The 21,030-nt window shown below is 32.6% G+C and overlaps 1 protein-coding gene across 4 annotated transcripts in view; it reads right to left on the bottom strand.

Moving 5' to 3' along the window:
- The window catches only part of LOC110030503 (chaperone protein dnaJ A6, chloroplastic-like), a 39,295-nt gene extending 19,960 nt beyond the window's left edge, over window positions 1-19,335 (bottom strand). Inside the window, exons 1-2 of one of the 4 annotated variants that reach the window (XM_020733241.1) lie at window positions 19,224-19,335; window positions 8,479-8,609 (exon numbers count right to left, since the gene is read on the bottom strand). In XM_020733241.1, coding sequence (XP_020588900.1) covers window positions 8,479-8,609 — 131 coding nt within the window. In that variant the 5' untranslated portion in view covers window positions 19,224-19,335. The other 3 variants (XM_020733238.1, XM_020733239.1, XM_020733240.1) reach the window with 3 other exon arrangements.
- Window positions 19,336-21,030: the final 1,695 nt, after the last annotated feature.

The following is a 21,030-nucleotide window of genomic DNA, read 5'->3' as shown; positions in this document are numbered from 1 at the left end:
TCTGTAATCATTTCATTTGAAATTCCTAATGACCACCCGAGCAAATTTAATTAGCATAAAGTTCAAAGCAATTTTAAAACTCTTAACTTTATTAACTAAGTTCTTTGAAGACTTACATAAAAAAGGCATAATTAAGGTTGGAGCTAAGAAAACGGTTACCTAGGAATATAAAAGCAAAACAACAAATTACTGCACTATCACAGGATGGACTGCAATTACACATAAGAGAACAAAAGATTTTATAACATTGAATTATATCACCATTGACAGATTCCCTTCAAAAGTAAGTTGCCAATGCTGCAAAAAAAAGGACACAAGGCCCCATACACAGGGTTTACCATACTGTTACAACCACTAACATATGAGTTTAAAGAACAAAAAATTTTAATGCTTTATATATCCCGGGTTGCCCTAGCCATACTCGCATCTATGATTCATCACAAGATTTACAAACCTAACTAGATACATACTCTTTAATCAAACAAAGCAATAGATCAACCGAACTCCTATTAACTACCTAAATTTGTCCATCAATTTGAAGATGATAATAAATTCAAACTTTTAGTTATGTTCAAATGTTTTTCACCGAATTTCCCTAACATAACTCATAAATTTTACATCCTTGTCAAAAATAATTTTAGACAATCCATAGAGTTTAAACACTTCTTTAAAATATAATTTTGCAGCATTAGATGCATCAATAATTTTATAATATGAAATACAAAAAGCCACATTTTAGAAAAACAATCAAATTCTACAAATGTATTTTTTTTTATGTACACGATAAAATTATGTACACATTTAACTAAATGCAAATATGACACTAAATAGGACGCAATGGAGAAAAAAGATTCATGTAGCCGACCCCACATAGTGGGATTAAGGCTTTGTTGTTGTTGTTGTTGTACACGATAAATATGTAGCAAAGTCCATGATAATACTCACAAAGCTTAAATATGTAAAGAATAACGAAATCAAATACTATTTTATTTTATTTTATCTATTGATAAGTACTATTTTGGATTGTAATTCTAACAACATCTTTTAGACTTGATCAATAGTATCTATTCTCAGTCATAAACATAGTTTTTATATCAACCAAAATGTTATTTTTACCACGCATCTAACTCTAAAATTATATAACAAAATAGAAATGTCCTCATAAAAAAAAACTTTCAAAAGTAAATCAAGAATGCATAGAAATGTCCTCATAAAAGAAAAATCATGCTTAAATATTAATTTTTTTGCTAAACACATATAACTTATTATTTAAGAAGTATATGTTTCATTTAAATATTTAAACTAGCCAATCTTACCAACACATTTTTCCTTTTCAGTTGTTTTATTTCTCAATTCATATCTACCAAATCTATTAGTATAAAATGCGTTCCAAGAAGACTTATACTTTTTGCTTTGAATTAAAAATTTAATGATATTAATATAAGTTTAAGATTAACTTATACTTTATTTGAATATTAGTATGATGAAAAATATAATTGTATGTACTTGATCAATCAATAGGCTTAACAAAATATTTATCCTAAGAATTTATCAATTTTGTTAATTTATTATTCAATTATTTCTAAACAACATTAAAATCTAAAAACGAACTCACGTGCTCAAAAACAATTACCCGCGTATTATGATAAACTTTGAATCTATACTGACTAGATATTTTATTAATATAAAATTATGATAAAAATATAATGACACTCTATTAATTTTTTTTTAGTTGACAAAAATATTTTATTTCATCGTATAATTTCATATTATATGTGCTTCATCAAGTTTTACACTTTTTATAATTATTATTTTTTATCTCAAAAAATTCATAATACTATGAAAATGCATATCCATGATCACAGCCTAGCATCACAAATGGAACCTTGCTTACAAACTACTTCATGCAGCAATAAATTTTGGCCATCATTGTGATGTTTCAATGGTACACATTCTTATGCAACGCATTAGAGAGCATATGTAAGTTAGAATATTATATATGTTGTGTATGTTAGCATAGTTTGTCATGGATTATATGTTTGTTATGCGAACGTTTATTATGTTGCTTGTATGTTGCCACATTACATATGTTCTATATGTTAGTATATTACATATGTGCGCATGTTTGCAGTGTGTATAACGTAATAATGTATGCTATGTATGATATGTTTATATTATGTGCAGGTTAATTGTACATTCTACATGTTAGCATATTACACACACGCACACAAATATATATCTATATAATATGTTAGAAGTTATTAGTATTTGTTTTTTTCCTTTTCGGATATTTCCTAGTCTATGTATTTACTTATTTGTGCATTTCCTAGTTTATGACTTCCATTTTATCTCTAGGCAGTTATTAGGAATTAATTTAATCCTAGAGATTTGGGTGTAGGGTGTTTTGTCTTTCTTATTTTAAAACTCTTGTATCTTGTATTTATGCCAATTTTAATATCAATAAAATTATCCTGCTAAATTCCAACATAGTATCAGAACCAATGGATCTTACCCTAGTCACCGGGATTCCTCTCCGGTCATCGGAATTGTCACCTGCTAGACTATAGCTATCAATCCTCCCCTTCTCCAACCGCAAGACGCCCTTCCTACACTTGGAATTCCAGCTGGATCATCCCAAGACCAGCATCTGGTGGCTTGCCCGCAACCGACACCCTTTCCTACAGCCGGAAATCTACCCAGCAAGACATCCTAAGCTAGGGTTCTTACCAAGAATAGTAGGATCTCCATTCTTTTCGGCTGGAATCCCTTTCCTGCAACCTGACCGGCATCCTACCTGACAGGGCCTTTTTTTTGCTGAATTTCTTCTTGCAGTCCTAGTTTATTGATATCCTTGAAAGGAATCCTCTCCTCCCATGTCTCAGCATCTCAACCTCTCCTTTGGCTCCATCGTGGCCATAGCTGAATCCTCCACCACGGAGCTTTCATCTGACACGGTTCTTGAATCCACCGACGGATCATGCCTACTTCAATCCTTCCGCAGACCGAAAAACCTGAAAAACCACATGAATTTCCTGATTATCACCCATATACTCAACGACTTTAATTTCCTCGATGTTCTCAAGGTGTGTCGTTGTTCGTCAAAGATCAAGGTAAATTCAGTCGTCTCACAGGTATGATTCTTGAATCTCCGAAGAATGACCCAGCATGTGCAATGTGCGAAGTCGAGAACTCCATAGTCATTTCATGGCTGATTAATTCAATGGAGACCTTGATTGGTTGTTCGTACCTATTTCTTCCATCAGCACATGCCCTTTGGACTGTCATTCGTGACACCTCATCGGGGGTAGGTAATTTTGAACAATTCTATGAGGTTTCTAAAAAGATCCGCGAGGCGAAATAGGGATCAAAGACGGTGACCCAGTACTACAACGACTTGGTTGCATTATGGATGGAATGTGATCTCTGCTATAACTACACTTGGGACCCTCCTGCAATTTTTTTTCCCTTTAAAAAATTTTGGAAAAGGATCGTGTTTCAATTCCAGGTAGGCCTGAACAAAGATCTCGATGAAGTCCGCAGTTGTATACTTGGATGGGGATGCGATTACCTTGCTTCAACCTGAGCAACATTTATTGAGATTCACCGCAAAGAAAGTCAGAAGAATTGTCATGCTTGGCAATATCATTCCTTCAGCCAAGTCTTCAGCCTTGGTCCAACAGTACTGCACACTCAGCCACGTCATTGCGAGCTACTCACTCTACATATGATTTTTGTCACAAACCCTACAATGCCAGTGATAAGTGTTGAAAGCAACACAAGAAACTGGTAAATAAGCCTTCGGTCAAATCTTTTGCTGTTAAAGGTCTTCCTACGACCTCAAAATCTGCAATAGTTCAGTCGACCCCTACTTGAACCATCCTCAAATCAGTAAACTCCATCAAGGGTCAGATGGAGCACTTGACTAAATTGCTTGGGTCTAGTCAGCTTTTCTCAAGCCCATCAACCTCTCATGTCCACCAAGGTAACATCTCTATGACACTCGTTGGTTTTGCATCTTCTAGCCCATGGATTCAAGTGTCATGGACCACATGATCGAAGTTTCTCATTTCTTCTCGACATATTCTCCTTGCTCCGGACGAGATACAATTAACATTCTCGACAGCTCTTGTAATTCCATTGCGCGTAAAGGGTTGATTGAACTTGTAGTCAAACTGACTTTAGAATTCGTGTTGCACATTTCTTTACCTAAATGCAACATCTTACCGATCAGAGACGACACAAACACTCGGCCTAGTAGCTGTAGTTTCTCTTTCTACTACATGTTCTATTATGCTTTTATATTGTAGTTGTAGTTTCTCTTTCTACTACATGTTCTACATCCAAGACTTCATTATTTATAACATTTGTACCCCTTGATGTTTACTAATAAAATTCATCTTTTTTTACATGTGAAATTTGTCAATTTGCTAAACATCAACATTTAACATATCTAACTCATCCTTACAATCCTTCCTCTTTTTTTTTTCACTTATTCAAAGTGATTTATGGGGACCCTCTCGAATTGTGAGCTAAACCAATAAAATTTGATTTCTTACTCTAACTGATGAGTACACTCGGATGTCCTGGGTCAATATTTTAAAATATAAATATGAAGTTGCCGCCATTTTTAAAAATTTCCACTACATTTTAACCCAATTCAAAACGAATAGTCAAGTTCTTCAAACGGACAATGATCGTGAATACTTTAACTCTATATTGGGAGAATTCTTGGTGAGTAAGGGCATCCTCCATTATAGTTCATATATGAAAACCCCTCAACAAAACAGGATAGTCAAGCAGAAAAATAGACATCTTCTTGAAGTTGCTCATTCAATTATATTTCAAACCAATGTCCCTAAACAATTTTGGAATGATGGAATCCTCACTACCAACTAACTCATCAATAGAGCCCCCACAAAAATCCACAACTTTCAAACTATCTTGATGCCTTATTTTCCTCTCAACTGATCCTTCTCCACATTATGCAAGACCCCTACACCCACCATCTCACTGTGGTTCATCAAATCTTTCACTATTTAAAAGGAACATTGGGCTCAGGTTATTTGTTCACTCATCACAGCTCCAGCTCTGTTGCACTTTATACAGATTTTGATTGGGTCGGGTCCGTCCATCATAGAAAAACTGCCTCAGGTTATTGCTCCTTCATATGTGGAATCTTGCACTTGGAAAAATAAAAAAAGTTGTTTGTGGTCGCTCGTAGTAATGTTGAAGTCGAGTCTCGCTCCATGGCTTTGGGAGAGTGTGAAGCCCTCTGGTTGCACATTATGCTCACTGAGTCACATATGTCAGTCACTGCTCCTCTCCATCTGTTTTGTGACAATAAATCCATCATTAGCATTGTTCGTAATCCGGTCCAACATGATCGAACCAAGCAATTGGAAATTGATCACCACTTTATCAAGGAGAAACTTGAATCTGTGGAGATTTGTTTATGTTTGTTTCATCTATTGGATAATTGGTTCCTATTCTCACAAATAATCTTCCTCGTCTGTTATTTGCCGACTTCAAATCCAAGTTGAACATGATTGACATCTATGTTTCATTTTGAGAGGCAGTGCTAAAAGTTATTAGTGTTTATTTCTCTCCTTTTCGGATATTCCTAGTTGATGTATTTCTTGTTTGTGTACTTCCCGGTTTATGATTTTTCTTATATTTCTAGATAGTTATTAGGAATTCATTTAATCCTAGAGATTTGGGTGTTATGAATTTCCTAATTTATAACTCTTGTATCATGTATTTATACCCCTTTTGATACCAATAAAATTATTTTGCTAAATTTCAACATATTATGTAAGCATGTGAAAGTGAAATGAGAATGTTATTTATAATGGCATTAGATCAAGAGATGGAGGAGATGCGATGGCTTTTGATTGGGGAGGGTGCAACTTCAAAGTAATCAAATTGACGATAACAAAAACTATGTGATCCCAAAATTTTAATCAAATATTTATTCGTGTGAATTAACAAAATAATTTTGAATTTCTTTGATTGTCGAAATCAAATGAATTGAGCCAAATTCACTTAAACTCTGATTTAAATTTTCTTTAATTTTAATAAATAGTAGTTTAAAACTATTTAAGGGTGTGAAACAAGATTATTAATCTTGATATGAATTTAATCATACATCCAGTTAAAGATTATAATTTAGTTTTGTTTTCATAAATGCTAACAAATTAGAAGTATATAATCTGCCAACATTTATTTTATCATGTTGAAATCAATTTCTAATGAATACCGACACTTTTTTTTTAATAACTTGCAAGAATGTTCCCCAGACATTTTGCAATTACCTTAGTCTTTTAAAAAAACTTTTGGGCAATTTTCCAAACATTTATTACAACAGGCCCAAGGCCAAAAAGTGGGACAACTCTCCAAAAAGGTATCATAGAGTATTCCTAATCAGATATAAGCAGAAAATTTACATATCAAGAAACATCACAATAAATCCTTTGAGAATTAAAACTAATGAAAAATAAAGAGAGAGGTTGTGTTGTCCTAACATATTTTCCTAACCACTTTCATTTTTCTGTAGCTATCGTTAGGTTAGTGAAATTTCAATCAAAAGTTTATTAGTTCAAATATCATAGACATTCATTACAATCTTAAATTTATGGATCCTTAAAATAATGAAAAAAAAAAAAACAATATGGTTCCCCAACCATTTCCAACAAACCTAAATGATTTCAGACTATATAAAAAGCTAATTTTATCCTGAGATTATTTAAATATAAACTAAAACAATCCAGACTCTTTAAAGGTAAACTAAAACAGTCCCGGCAAAGGACCCTTTTAATTATTTTTAAATAATCTAGGAACTAAACTGAAATCATTTTCCCTTTTAAAAAAAAAATCGAGTGTTCTATTTTAAAATTTAAAACTTTGAATTGACTACATTCTTATTTCTTAATAAATTAATTATAGCCCTATACATTTCCAGCACTTGCGCTTTTAATAGTGTCCAAAATTGCTAACGTAAATTAGCTACTCGTATAGTGCATCTCAGCAAGCTGAGAGGTGACAAGTGTATTTTGTCACCAGGCAAGCCTCCCAATGCATCCTAGTACCCTACATTTCAACAGTATCCCCATCCTCCAAAAGACCTTGCCCAAGTGATCCACAAGCTCCAACACAAACAAAAATATCAATCCTCTCAATTGGCAATATGTTCAAAACTTTCAATCAAAAGGATACCCTATGTAGAAGTTCAAAATTTTGATGTTACCTTTTAGCATAAAAACATCTAGGAAAGGAAAACATTCACCAAGTAGACAACCAAACAGCGATTATGGGACTTTACTTTACTCTTCTTCTAATAACCATTCTCATATCTCTAATAGGTTTTTTAGGGAAATAAGGGCCTCTGTTTTCACCTGCAAAAAAATTTATAGAATCTGAACCTCCGTGTATATCTAAACCAAAAGACTCAACATTAAATACAATTTTAAATTTTCAAGATCAACTAATCCTCAAACTATAGAATAGAAAGAACAGAAGAAAAGAGAAATATTCACAACCTAAGTTTCTTTCAAAGGAAAAATAGGCCATTGCTCTTCCAACCCTTGACTTCACAAGCTTTGAAGCAGTCTCAATTTCACAGATCTAACTAGATTAAGCAGCCTCAACTTAGTTCATCTCATAGCCAATCTCCTTCCCTAACAAGCCTTCCAGATATAATCCTGCTAGCAACAGCACTATATACTGCCTCCCCCCTGTTGCGCCCAATGACAACCACTACCAATAGCTGCCTGCATAGTGCTACCACCTGACGTACTCCGTATAGGCCTGCCAACTAGCTCTGTCAGTCTTGCCATGGCAACTCCACCTGATGGAAAGCGTGTAAGTTGTACGATCTTACATCGCAACAATCTGCACCCTCCTAACTTCCATATGCAGTCACCAACATCTATTAGAAAGATTTTAAATTTAAAATTCATTGTAATTGTGTAAGTAGCAAATTCCTATTTCTCCCTTTTTATTGGATATATTTCACCGAAAAATATTATATATATACTACAATTTAGAATAAGAAAAATAATGTAGTATTACTTTATATTTTTCAAAACTTAAAGGCTACTAAAGGATTATGTGACTGATAGCCTGAAATTATTTTATAAATTTAATTATAGTCAATATTGAATTTTTTATTAATCATGCACTACATGTTTTTTTGTTAGAAGAGTTTCAAAAAATAATTATCAAGTTCTTTATTTGTTTTACCATACTTAAATTGCAATATTCCAAACATTATTTATTGTGATCAACTTTAAAATACTTGACAGTCTACAATGAGCACAAGCTCTTGTTGTCTTATATGTGCTTCTATGAACAATATGAAACATTAGCATGCAGCAAGCATCCACATTAAATACTTCACAATAAATAAATTGAGATAAGACTAATGGGTAAGGAAAATATGCAATGTAAAGTGCACTATAGAACCCAAAAAAGAGTAATTACCCGAATTGATAGCGCAACAGCATATGAGGTAAACCACATGCTTTTGCTCTACCAGATGAATAACCAAGTGCTAACCGGGGCCGAACTCCCAAATAAGGTATTGAAGTGCCTCCCAAAGGTATAATTGCCATCTAAATAAGCTTTAAAGTAGAGTGAAACAATTTAGTTACAGACTATTAATAATATGAAAATTGCTGCACATTATCTACAAAATTGGAAGCCACCAAGTCAATGAAAACATAGAAAATGCATAATTTTTTGTAGAAAAACACAGAATCACACATTATCTAGAAATTTAGAACAAACAAATTAGCGAAATCATAGATAGCTACAAAGAAAAAAATATTTCTAAAAAGAATAAATAAAACACCATGTATTATCTTAAATGTTTAATAAAACTTCAATGTTAACAACCCTTCTAAACTTCTATGAAAATATATAGCAAAACACAATAGTCAAGTAGAATCATTTCCCTTCTATGAGTTATTTTATATTCATATTCCATTTCATCTTGCATTTACATTAGCAATAAAATTTATCATCAATTATCCTTCTCATTTTTTTTAATTTCCATTGTCAATAGAATTCCTAATATTACTCCAATTCCCATTAATCAACAAAAATTTTTACAACTCCAATTTAAGCCCAATGTAATCTCACACTGTCCCTTATATTGAAACCTCTAAAATATTGGTCCTTCAAGTTCACCTGTGCTAGCAACTAGAACAACAAATACTTTAAACTAGAACTTTATAAAAGAATAAACTTCTTAGCTTTACTTGTGCCTCATTAAATATAAGAGTTAGTGCAATGGAAAAGGTAAAAATTTTAAGGTATTGACTAAATAAAGAAATAAATTAAACTTTATATAATAAAACTTGCGTTGAGCAATAGTTCACCAAGGTTCTGATGGAAACCAATGGTGTGGAAAATTAAATGAAAGTTATGTATAATTTGAGCACCAATAGATGCATTCAAATGTATTGCAAAGCTTGTTAAAACAAAATAGATATTATAAGAGAAGTAATGTCCAAAAGGTTTCATTGGCTTGAGTTGATGGAAATTGCTCCTAAAAACGTTTCTAAATGTATCGCATTGACCAGGCACATGCATACGCCCTAAATGTTTTTATTATAGGAATTGCATTTAATGTGTCCAAAGGAATTCCATCCGTTGAATTGATGGATAAACAAATACAGTAACCCCATGAGAGTTGCCTAGTTAAAAGAAAATGGTTTACAGATTTTTCTTGTACCACACCACAGTCTTGCAGATATAAATTTGTGTGAAATATGTTTAGATATACAAGGTATATCTAAATTTTACACTTCAGCATTAGCAAATTAGTAGTTTGAACAACATCATGCCTAACCAAAACACAACCCTCTTATATGGACTCAATTGAAGCAAGGCATTGTTTCTTCTAATATAATTTGATTAATTTTATTAACTAGCCAATGTATGTGTACTAGTCATTCGTGTGACATACCTGCTTTAAACATATATTGATATTGGGTTCACCACCATTCTACCAACACCCAAAGAAAAAAAAAAAAAAACTAAGCATCCCAACCCTACTGTGTTTTTTTATTATAATTTAATAAAATACTATAATATGACTTATTTTATGAAATGTCACATTTTATCTGCATAAGCTATTTTTAACTATAAAACTGCTGCATTTGAATATATTGATATAGTTTTTTCTATCGTTTCTTCTTTATCAGCACAAAATCAAGTATATCTCAACATGTTACCTTAACTATTCATAGGTGGTCAATGTAGTATCTTGATCATATAAAATTGATCAAAATGGCCCCTCAGGGACTAAATTGGGATCAATTTTGTGAACTCAAGGAGCCAAACTGAGAACAATTTTGTTTCACAATCTCTAGAAAAGAGATAATTTTGGAATAATTTTGTATGCATGTGCTAAATTAAGAAAATATGATACTATCAAGCTAATCTAACTACATATGAAGAGTTGACAACCATTTTGGGATTTAACCCACATAAAAACACCAATAACAATGGTTGAACAAGTAATTAAAATGAGCGAACTTTTCAAATTTTTTAGGTCTATTGTTCAAAGTGATCTTGTTATAGATGGGGGTGTTATTAGTAGAATTCATGTTGGATGGTTGAAATGGAGGAACGCATTGGGTCTACTGTGTGATAGAAAAGTAATGTTTAAACTTTAAGAAAAAAATTTATAAGACGGTGAGATTTGCAATGCTTTATGGCGTAGAATGCCAACCTGTAAAAAAGAAGTATAAATTAAACTGTGTTGTTGAGATCAGAATGCTCAAAAGGATGAGTGGCATTACACTTAAGAGACAAAATGTGAAATGAATATATCTGTGATATGAATATATATGAATATATCTGTGATAGGGTTTGAGTAGCTCCCGTGGCTGAAATAATTTTAGAGAGTCACATTGGATGATTAGATCACATTAAATGTTGGCCATCTGATGACTCAATTAGGAGAGTAGATGTTTTAGATTTGAGATATGTTAAGAAAGGTAGTGACAGACCTAAAAAGACTTGGACTTCTTGTATGAAAAATGATATTAATTTATTAGATTTAATTAAAAATATGAGCTCAATAGGACCCAATGAAGAAAAATAATTCATGTAACTGACCCCACTTAGTGAGACAAAAACTTGTTATTGTTGTAGTTGTAAAAAAAGCAATAACAACTTTCTTAGGTATGTCCTCCATCCTATTTTCTATAAAACCCTCTTTGCGGTGGTAAATAAAAGATAAAAGAAAATAAGATCAAAAGAGCATACTTTATTGAGTTTACTCAAGAAGTGCACTTCAAAAGCACTTGTTGAAGGTGGTTGGGGTACAAAGGTATCCTATTTGAGCCATAAACTTTCTTCCTTCCATGACATACATACCTCACCATGCAATCCACATCCCAAACTAGCTAGAACAAAAACAATGCTTATTGCTTGAATAACTCAACTGCTTCACCCACTTTCAATTAACCAACAAAAAATAGTAATTTGTGAATAGAAAGGGATGAATCATTAACTGATTTGCTTTTTAGCTGTTGGTGCACTACAACCCTTAGGGTAGATTGTTAGTAAATTTAATTATGCTACCACTCCCTCAAAATAGTGGGGAACTAAAAAGAAATTGAGGAATGAAAATGGATTGAATATAAAGATTAGGCCCAAGGTAACAACTACAAAAATAGCAAACTAGCACTTTGAACAAAATCACGATTACCATTGAAATTGACTCAATAAGTTTTAATGTTTATTGTAACATGCATTGTACTAGACTTGAAGAATTATTGCACAAAATCAAAATAACTCTTATTTGACAAAATGGAGGACAGCCAAATCAGCTATACTTGCTTAACTTAACTAATGCCTTGGGAATAAGCATCAATCATTGTGTTTGTATCAAGAATTATGATACACCGCCATATCATAGCCCTCAGAAGATTTGCAGTTTGAACTTCTTAGGGCACATGATCATGCATCAATCATTGTGATACACCGCCATATCATAGCCCTCAGTAGATTTGCAGTTTGAACTTCTTAGGGCACATGATCAAATGGAATCACAACTCTAAATCTTCACGTATCGAAGCATGACATTGAATTTAAGCTCTCACCTTCAATGCAAAGCTTTATGCATCTCTTTCTCTCACACACAATACACATAAGTGTACACATACTCATACATATAGTTTAAGATTTCTCAACAAAATAGAGACACATCAGCTAAAGAATTTTACTGTGAATGAGCTGCATACCCTAGAGTTTCTAGTTGACATCATCTTGAAGACAATATCACATTATCTTATTTGTTTTTCTTTTCTTCTTCCTACCTTAATGACAGTACTTGAACTTGAGGGTGGGTCGTTGAATGTCTTATATTGCTCAACATTTTTGTAGACTACCGTGTTTAATGGTATAGGTTCTCTCTCCTCAAATGTAAACATAAGATTTTTTAAACAATAATCTGTAAGTCTTGGTGGCTCATGTTATTAGCATTGTTTGATCTCGCTTTTGTTAAATTATAGCCTAAGAACATATTGCATGTAAGTTTAGGCGTTTTGTTACACGAAGTAACATTAGAGCCAAGTAAGGAGTACTATGGGCATGAAGTTTCAGTTCGAAAAAAATTACAGCTCAAAGTGTTTTGATATTGGAGTACTAAAATGCACAATTCCTTGTTGAAATGCAGGCTTACCAAGAAAGAGATGAAAAAGCTCTTTTGATCATCCAATCATCTTTGGCAATATTTTTCTAGGAAACAACAATAGAACGTTTGTGGCTCAAGATGGAGCAACAAGCATCAAGTTAGAAGGGTTAACTTTTAGGTCACAAGAAAAGATCCCAAATAAAGTAAAGCATGAGATGTGGGAGAACCTGACGAGGAGACCAAGCATACTAGATTTTTTATAACATAGTGAATCTTTATGTTAGATTGTATCATTAAGTCGTTCAAGGCATGGAGGCAAAATTTAAATATGCAAAAAAATTAAATTTAGGAGAACTTTTAATGGATGCACTTCAATATATAAAAATGTGTTTTAGATCTTTCGTCGTCATACGACCTTTACTTTGGGGCGTTAGAAGCTTGAATGTTTGTCATGGAGATGAGGAGTTATAAAAGAGATCTAGATTTTGCCATTGTAAAACCTTATTTTGTGCACTCCATCAAGATTGTCTGCAAACCATGGAAAATTTGAATTCTAGCTCGATCAATCTAGCAACATTGATCGAGCAGATTGAAGATAGGGTCCAAAAAAAAACCAGCATAGCGCCAATCAAAATGAAGCTCTCCACCAACACTCCATCTAAGTTAACCAAATCATCCAAAATTATTAACACGAACAATGCACCAAAACATGAATAGACTCACTTCACAAACTCTAGAAGGGTTTACCCTATTTGACCTAGTTTGTGGCAACCAACTCAATCAAATCTAGTTGCTCCAATGATACAATTAGATCACTTCATGAACAAAGAAATTTTCATGCTAGAATTATCCTTTGCCACACTGCAATGGGTCGCTAGCACATCTCCATGTCACTATCAAGCATCAACCGCCTGCAAGTCATCCAGATGTTTGACTCTTGACTCTCCAAACTTACCACATGAACCACATCATTTGACACTACCAGAGTTGACCATGATCGTCATGTAAGATATTTTACATCTTTTATGAAACCAAACTCTCGAAAACCTGTAGTCTAATAAAGATGCTGAAAGTTAGGGGGCTCGAGAACTTATCTCTCTTTCCATAAAATTATAAAGCCTTCTACTCTTTTCATCAGGGTGTGGGTCAAAAAGCAAAATCACTTGAAAAACTTTTGTGTTGTCTCATAATTCTTCTCTCTCCTATTTCATCTCAAATCTCATCAGGGATCGGATCTTTCCCCTCTGTTAAGGAGTAAATCATCTTGGAGGCTCACCCATCCTCCTTTCCTTCTTCCATGAACTAATAATTACCATGACAAGTCTCATTTGTTACCCCTAGATAATTTCGCACCATTACAGACATTATATTAAGTCAAAGAAGGAATTGTTAAAACTGATGCTATAAAATTTAGTGTTACATGTATTGCAGAGGATACAACAAAGTTGTATATAAAATCTGTTACCTAGAATACCCCAATATGCTTACCTTAAATAAGTTGTATAGAGATGAAGCAAACAATACCACAATATGCTTGCCTCAATCCAAGTGTTTTATACATGCGTGGAAATTTGAGTGGTGTCTTGATACATGTATCAGCTAGACATAATCATCTTGGAGATCAATATTGTACTGTGAAGTAAGTTTATTTATGAGTTTCTTGGGATTCTTAATGATTAAGCATGTGAAATTGGATTGATAGACTAGTAACTGTTACTTATCATACATTATTTTCGCTAATTTTCTCCACTTTCATAGGCATAGCAATTGTTACAACTGAACTAAGTAAATCTCGTCATCTCATATTAGCTATTGTTTAATCCATTGTGTTACTTTGTGGTGCAACTTGCTTCAATACTGAAGGTATTTTTCCATTTCCACTACAACAACAACAATAGCATGTATATATGGGTAGAAAAAAAGGAAGCCCAAGAAGAAGAATATTACTTCATAGGAATAATAGCATATCAATAAAGCACTAGTGACAAATATGGTGCAACAAAAGAAAAGGAAAAGAGCAAAGTGCATATTTTAGAATATGACCAAATGTTTATCAATTTCATGATAAGATTGCGTAATTTTATATCAATTTTATTGACATGCAATAAAAGAAATAATAATAATTCAATTTATGTAAACACTTTAATCATTTATGCAAAATAACCCTCTTCTACTTTAAGATCTTAGGATTACGTTCTATAAATATGTTTTGATTATTGAATAAAAAAATGATAGTTGCTTTCTGTAAACATTAGTTTCTCTCTAATCTCGAGCTCCCTATATCCTTTCTCTTTTATCCTCCCTCTAAGTCATTTTACTTCTAAATCTCAATCTCTCTCTTCTCATCACAAATTATAGTTCCTCTTTCCAAATATCAGCTTCTCCTTGCTATCAATTCACTTTCATCCTCTCCCTATAAGCAATTCTATTTCTGCCTCTCAATCTCTCTCTTCTCATTGTTTTGAACTCAATGGCAATAACAAAAAAAGGTTTAAGCTCAAATACTAGGTCACTTTCGTGAGATGCTATCAAAGCTATGAAATACATTCCAAGAAGCCTACAATCACCCACAATGTATTCTATGGCAAAGGTACTTTGGCCAAATCTCTTATCCCTCATCTTCCAATATTTCACCACCACCCCTCTACATTGTTGCCTTTACTAAAAATCAATACTTTAAGCATATGTTCCACTGTGTTCTTGTTTACTCTCAATGTTATTATGTTTTTGCATGAACATAACAATGTTGTCTTTTTTGCATCCCAATCATATTATTTTATTATTTCTTCATCACACTGCCACTTCCATCAACATTTCACCTCATAATAATTCTCTTCTTTTGAACTAAAGACCTTCTAGCCACAAGTAACCCAAGAAAATCCCTGCAACAAGAGTCTCTCAACCTTTTGCACCAAAACCCTGGCCATATAAATAAACAACCAACACCAACATTTAATCCCTCTTCTCCCGCTTCGAAAAGATTGCTTTCAAATATCCTTCCTAATTCCCATAAATCTCTTTCCATTAAATCTTAAGAAAAATTTTTCTAGGTTGCAAATTGCTAATGTTTGCATAACTTAATAGATAAAATATTTTTAAAACATATAAATCAAACCATTCCAACATAACCATAGCATAATCTTTCCTGAGTACCTATTCCAAACCTTTCATGATACCTTTATTCCACAACATATTGCCTACATTTCCTTCTCATGTCTCCAATATTCCCTAGTAACATATCTCCACTTAGCTCCATTTCCTTCTAGCATCTTCAATAGTTCATAATATCCAATATGCATTTATCATTTAATTTTTTTTGTATTTGCTACAAACCAATGCTCATATCTCCCTTAATTTATTCCCAAAAAAAGCTATCATATTAATCTTCATTTAATCTATCACATACTTTTGCATTCCACAATAGCAAACAACTCATTATTTCCCAACCATGGAACATTGATTCCAATTAACATTCAAATCCCTTGTTGTTATAGAATACATCTGATAGATTTTTCATAATACCAGAGCCTAGTTACCAATGTGGCATGACAAAAAATAGCACATCTCTAACTTCTTCAAAACGTTAGTAATCAGCCCACCAAAAACATGCATAAACCGTTATTCCAACAGCTCCAAGTCTTCCTACTATTGTGCAAGAAAATCCTTGCAAGAAATATAATATTGCATGTTAAAACCCATTGTAGTTGTTGCAATTACATGCCTTTCTCTATTCATAAATTCTAATTTTGTATGCTTTAATTTCCTGTTGTCTCAATCCAAAAAGGTAAGTTTAATTCCCACATCTCATCAATAAGAACCATCACCTATTAATAATAGGCAAATACTGCAAAATGATTCAAACTACTACTATAGAAATAGCCTAACCACGATCAACCAATAAATTGAATCTCTTGCATAAGTTCTATAAAATTAACTATGAAATCACATAATCAAAGACAATCAAAATATGACTACTATGGTGAACATAGATGTTCATTATCATGTCAGCATCCTAGTTCACGTGAAATCAAAAAATTTCGAGTACTATGGTGAACATAGATGTTCATTATCATGTAAGCATCCTAGTTCACGTGAAATCAAAAAATTTCGAGGTATGTTCAATTTAACCTAATCCCATATCCTAGCATCAGCACAAAAACTAAGAATGAGAGAAGCGCTTGTCATATGGAGCAGATTTTGACTGAAATAAATTTGATGTTCATTATCATGTAAGCATCCTAGTTCACATGAAATCAAAATACTTCAAGGTACATATGATTACCAATGTTCAATTTAACCTAATCCCATATCCTAGCATCAACACAAAAACTAAGAATCATATGCAATAGATTTTGACTAAAATAAATCCATATGTTACATCTATGCCATTAGTAGCACAAGCGCTTCCAACTTGGTTTGATCATATGTCATAATTGTGTGACCACTTGCTTTAATGAGAATAGTTCTTTATGGTATGTTGATAAGCTTATAAGTTGATGAGTGTTTTAATCTTGATGATGACTAAGAATTGTTTGAACATGAGATCTAATACATGCTCAAGCTTGAGTCTATTGACCTTGAGTGAGAAACAAATAACCGTTAAATGCATTTTCTTGGATATTCAATTGATGTCATAGCCACATGATGATTGCACTGACCTCATTCTGCCATTGTTATTGCCTATTATCTACCGTATGCTAATGCAAGTGTGATATATGATGGCATCCTCAGCTAAAGCCTTTTAACGAACTATAAAGCTCATTCTGAAGCTCTAGACCTATAAACAAGTTGTTCCGCATCCACATCGATCATGAACATGTCCTTTAACTTTTTAGAAAAGATTTATCTTGCTTATAGAGAAATAATGCAATATGATCACAAATCAATGATCCTTCACTTAACAGATCATTAAAAGCTCTCCAGTTTATTTCCATTGATTCATGTTAATTTGTGATGTGTAATTTAATAAAAACAAGATGGTTCTACTTTTAATACTTTGATGCACTAACCTCAAGTAACAGAATCATCATCTATAAAAAGAATGCCTTAGAAATGCATTTTGAAATATGCTTTAATTATTTAAAACTAGAATGATTGTTCTCTATAAACACTAGCTTCTCTCTCAACCCCTCTCTCCCCTACCTTTCAGACCCACTCTCCTTCCTCTCTTGGCCCAGCTCTATAAGTAATTCCTTCTCAAACACTTGGGATCTCGCTCTTCTCCTTCCCTCAAACCAACAAAAAGAGCAAAGAAAATCAAAGTTCCATAATATCTTTGTCAAGTGGCAAGATGTCAACAAAGTTTAACCACAAAGGGCATTGATTATGTTAAAATTCATGTTTATTTGTGGGGTGTATAGTTATAAGCAAATTTTTAAACTCTCAAAAAGTAAAATACTTCCAATTTGTTCACAAGTGAAAAACTAACTATCTCAATCATCGTAAATGTTTGCATATTAAAAATAATTAGATGTGAAAATCACAACCGTGTTGCATATGTAGTAAGTTTGCCTCTTTCGACTCAACTTCTACAGTTAACAAAATAGTCAAAACAACAACATGTTGAACCCAAACATCTTGCCAATGACAAGGCACCAGAGTAATTCTTACCCTTGCCTGAATAATATCTTTTTTTTTTAAATATAACTTTGACAACAATATTATAGTATCAATCTATGCAATAAAAATTATGATATGAAAGGTATCATTTCTTCAAATGCCATCCCAATAATGTTGAATGTATAGTTAAGCATGCTTAGAACACAAGATGAATGATGAGAAAAGGCCAACAACATAAGCATGGCCACTATAATTTAGCATTCATTTGTACCATAGTTTTTTATATTTATTCAATATTTTTATATTAGTTTGTATCTTTGAAAACAACTGTAGTGCAATCTTTTATTTTATCTTACCCTAGGAAATCCTTTTTTTCCTCTAATATGAAGGCTTTTTACCACCATTTTTGTTCTACCTCTGCCTTCTATTTCATTTGAAGTGATCCGTCAAATTAGCAATATAACATCGTCGTTACCATTTTTGTTCTACCTCTGCCTATTTCATTTCAAGTGATCCGTCAAATTAGCAATATAACATCGTCGTGCTCTGCCGAATCTTATATATCCTAAACTACGGATAAAATGAGCATCGCTAAGCCTCCAAATAGGCACCGGGCAGGCCTAAATTAACCAGTCTCCTCTACTGTTGCCGGCATATACGCAATAACCTAGGGTTTAACACTATGAGTACTAAGATGAATGTACACGAAGTACCCATCAAATGCAATTCTCATAAGGATGCATGACCATACAAACAGCAATCAATCCTGAAGCTTCAACTTGATTCAAGTAAAGTATAAAATACACGCACCAATGACCCCCAAAGCCCTAAAACCTAAATCTCGTATCCACTAGCGCCATACCACGTAGCTCTTGAACAGGTTAAGTGCACGATTAGTGGAACTTGGGAGCCGAGGGCAGAGGACAGACGAAGAAGGACGAGAAGGAGAAGAACAGAGGAAAGCTTCCGATTAGGTTGGCATGGAGGCGCAAGAAAGGTATAGGAGTAGAATACTCACCTTCCCTGGCGAAGCCAAACCTTCTGATTGAGTAGACACTGCTCCAACGAGGGCTTGGGATCACCAGATAAGAGAGACGACGGGGCCGTTAAAGAACGTCGTAGTACCTGGGTTAAAATACTTTCCTTTTAAAAAAATTAGGGCGTTTAGGATCAATTATATTTTCTTTTTTTATTTTTTATTTTTTTATTTCCTTATTTGTTTTTCAAATGTATTTATTTAAATTAGAATATATTTAATTTAGGTAACCTTTCTTTAAGTACTCGGAATATTTTTAGATATTCTGAATATTTCTAAAAATAAATTGATTTATTTTGAAAAGAAACATAAATATATAAAAATTATACCAATCAAATGAATTTAAAAACAAAATAAAAATAAAAACAAAAGGAGAAAATAAAAATAGGTATTGGAAAAATGTGAAATTTATATGCATACCACACCATTTTTATTTATTCATATATTTTGTCGCCTTAATATTTATATTTAATGTGTTTCACAAATTTGTTGTAGAAGTAAGGGTCTGTCTGGGGCAACTCATAAGTGTTGACGGCATTTTCAAAACGTCGTCTCACCGTTTAGAAAACATGTTTCAGCAGCTTATTCGAAAGTGCGGTTGGTTAGTTATATATATACCCTAAACCCTACATATATGTATGTATACATACATATATGTATGTATACATACAGTATATATATGTATGTACACATACATATATATGTATGTATACATACATATATAGGTATGTATACACATACATATATATGTATGTATACACATACATATATAGGTATGTCTACACATACATATATATATGTATGTATACAAATACATATGTATGTATGTATGTATTTACCGCACACATAAACTTTCATATTTATACAAATAGCACTCAAATCTTTATTCTCATTTCATGCATAGGTTTAATGTATCAAAATGATATGTGTGTAAATATAAAAGTTTAGATGTGAGACATGTAAATACATTAGATGTAACTTGTATTATGCATTTGGTAATTTATACCAATTATTTTTTTCTAAATAATTAATATACTTATACGAACTTATTGTAAAGTATAAGCAATTCAAAATATAAGATAAGAAAATTATATGAATCAAAAATAGCAAATTTAATATAAAAATATGGTCAAATGTGTGTATGGTCATGTCACAAGAAATAATAGTAGGTTGTATGGATGTCTTACAATTACAATTAACTAGCAACAAGCTATGAGAGTCTCATGGCTTGTTGCTAGTTAATTGAGGTATTATTTTCAATAAATTTTAGTTAACATTCAAATTATACAGTCTATTCAAATAAAATAAAAAAGCGATAATTACATACGGATCACCTGAAACATTGATATTTTCAAATTAATCACCCAGGTGATTTTTTTTAACTACCAAATCGATGTATTTATGTGTGTCAGAATTAAAATATTAAAAATTTGATAAAAATGAGAAATATGGGTTAGGTTTTTACCATGAATTTTAATATTTGAGTGAGAATTTGAAAAATGGATGAAAGGTGATGGTTGATTTGGAAATAGGAAGTTTCGTGTGGTTTGTATGTAATTGCTCCAATAAAAAAGATGTACTTGGTAACTCTAAATTGGGCCAACACTTAACAATGTCTCCATTTGCATAATAATATTCCAAAATATGAATATTTTTTTTGACTATTTCTGAAAATGATCTCTTTCAATGTCTTGAAAGGCTTAACATCTAGCACATATGGTGGTTGAATTTAACATGTGAGAGACCTCAAAAACACTTATATTACAAGCCAAAGTGATTCTAATGCCTT

The sequence above is a fragment of the Phalaenopsis equestris genome, unplaced genomic scaffold, assembly GCF_001263595.1.
Source record: "Phalaenopsis equestris unplaced genomic scaffold, ASM126359v1 Scaffold000730, whole genome shotgun sequence".
Classification (NCBI taxonomy): Eukaryota; Viridiplantae; Streptophyta; class Magnoliopsida; order Asparagales; family Orchidaceae; genus Phalaenopsis; species Phalaenopsis equestris.
The sequence above is the reverse complement of the archived record's forward strand: the minus strand, read 5'-3'. Positions and strand labels throughout refer to the sequence as shown.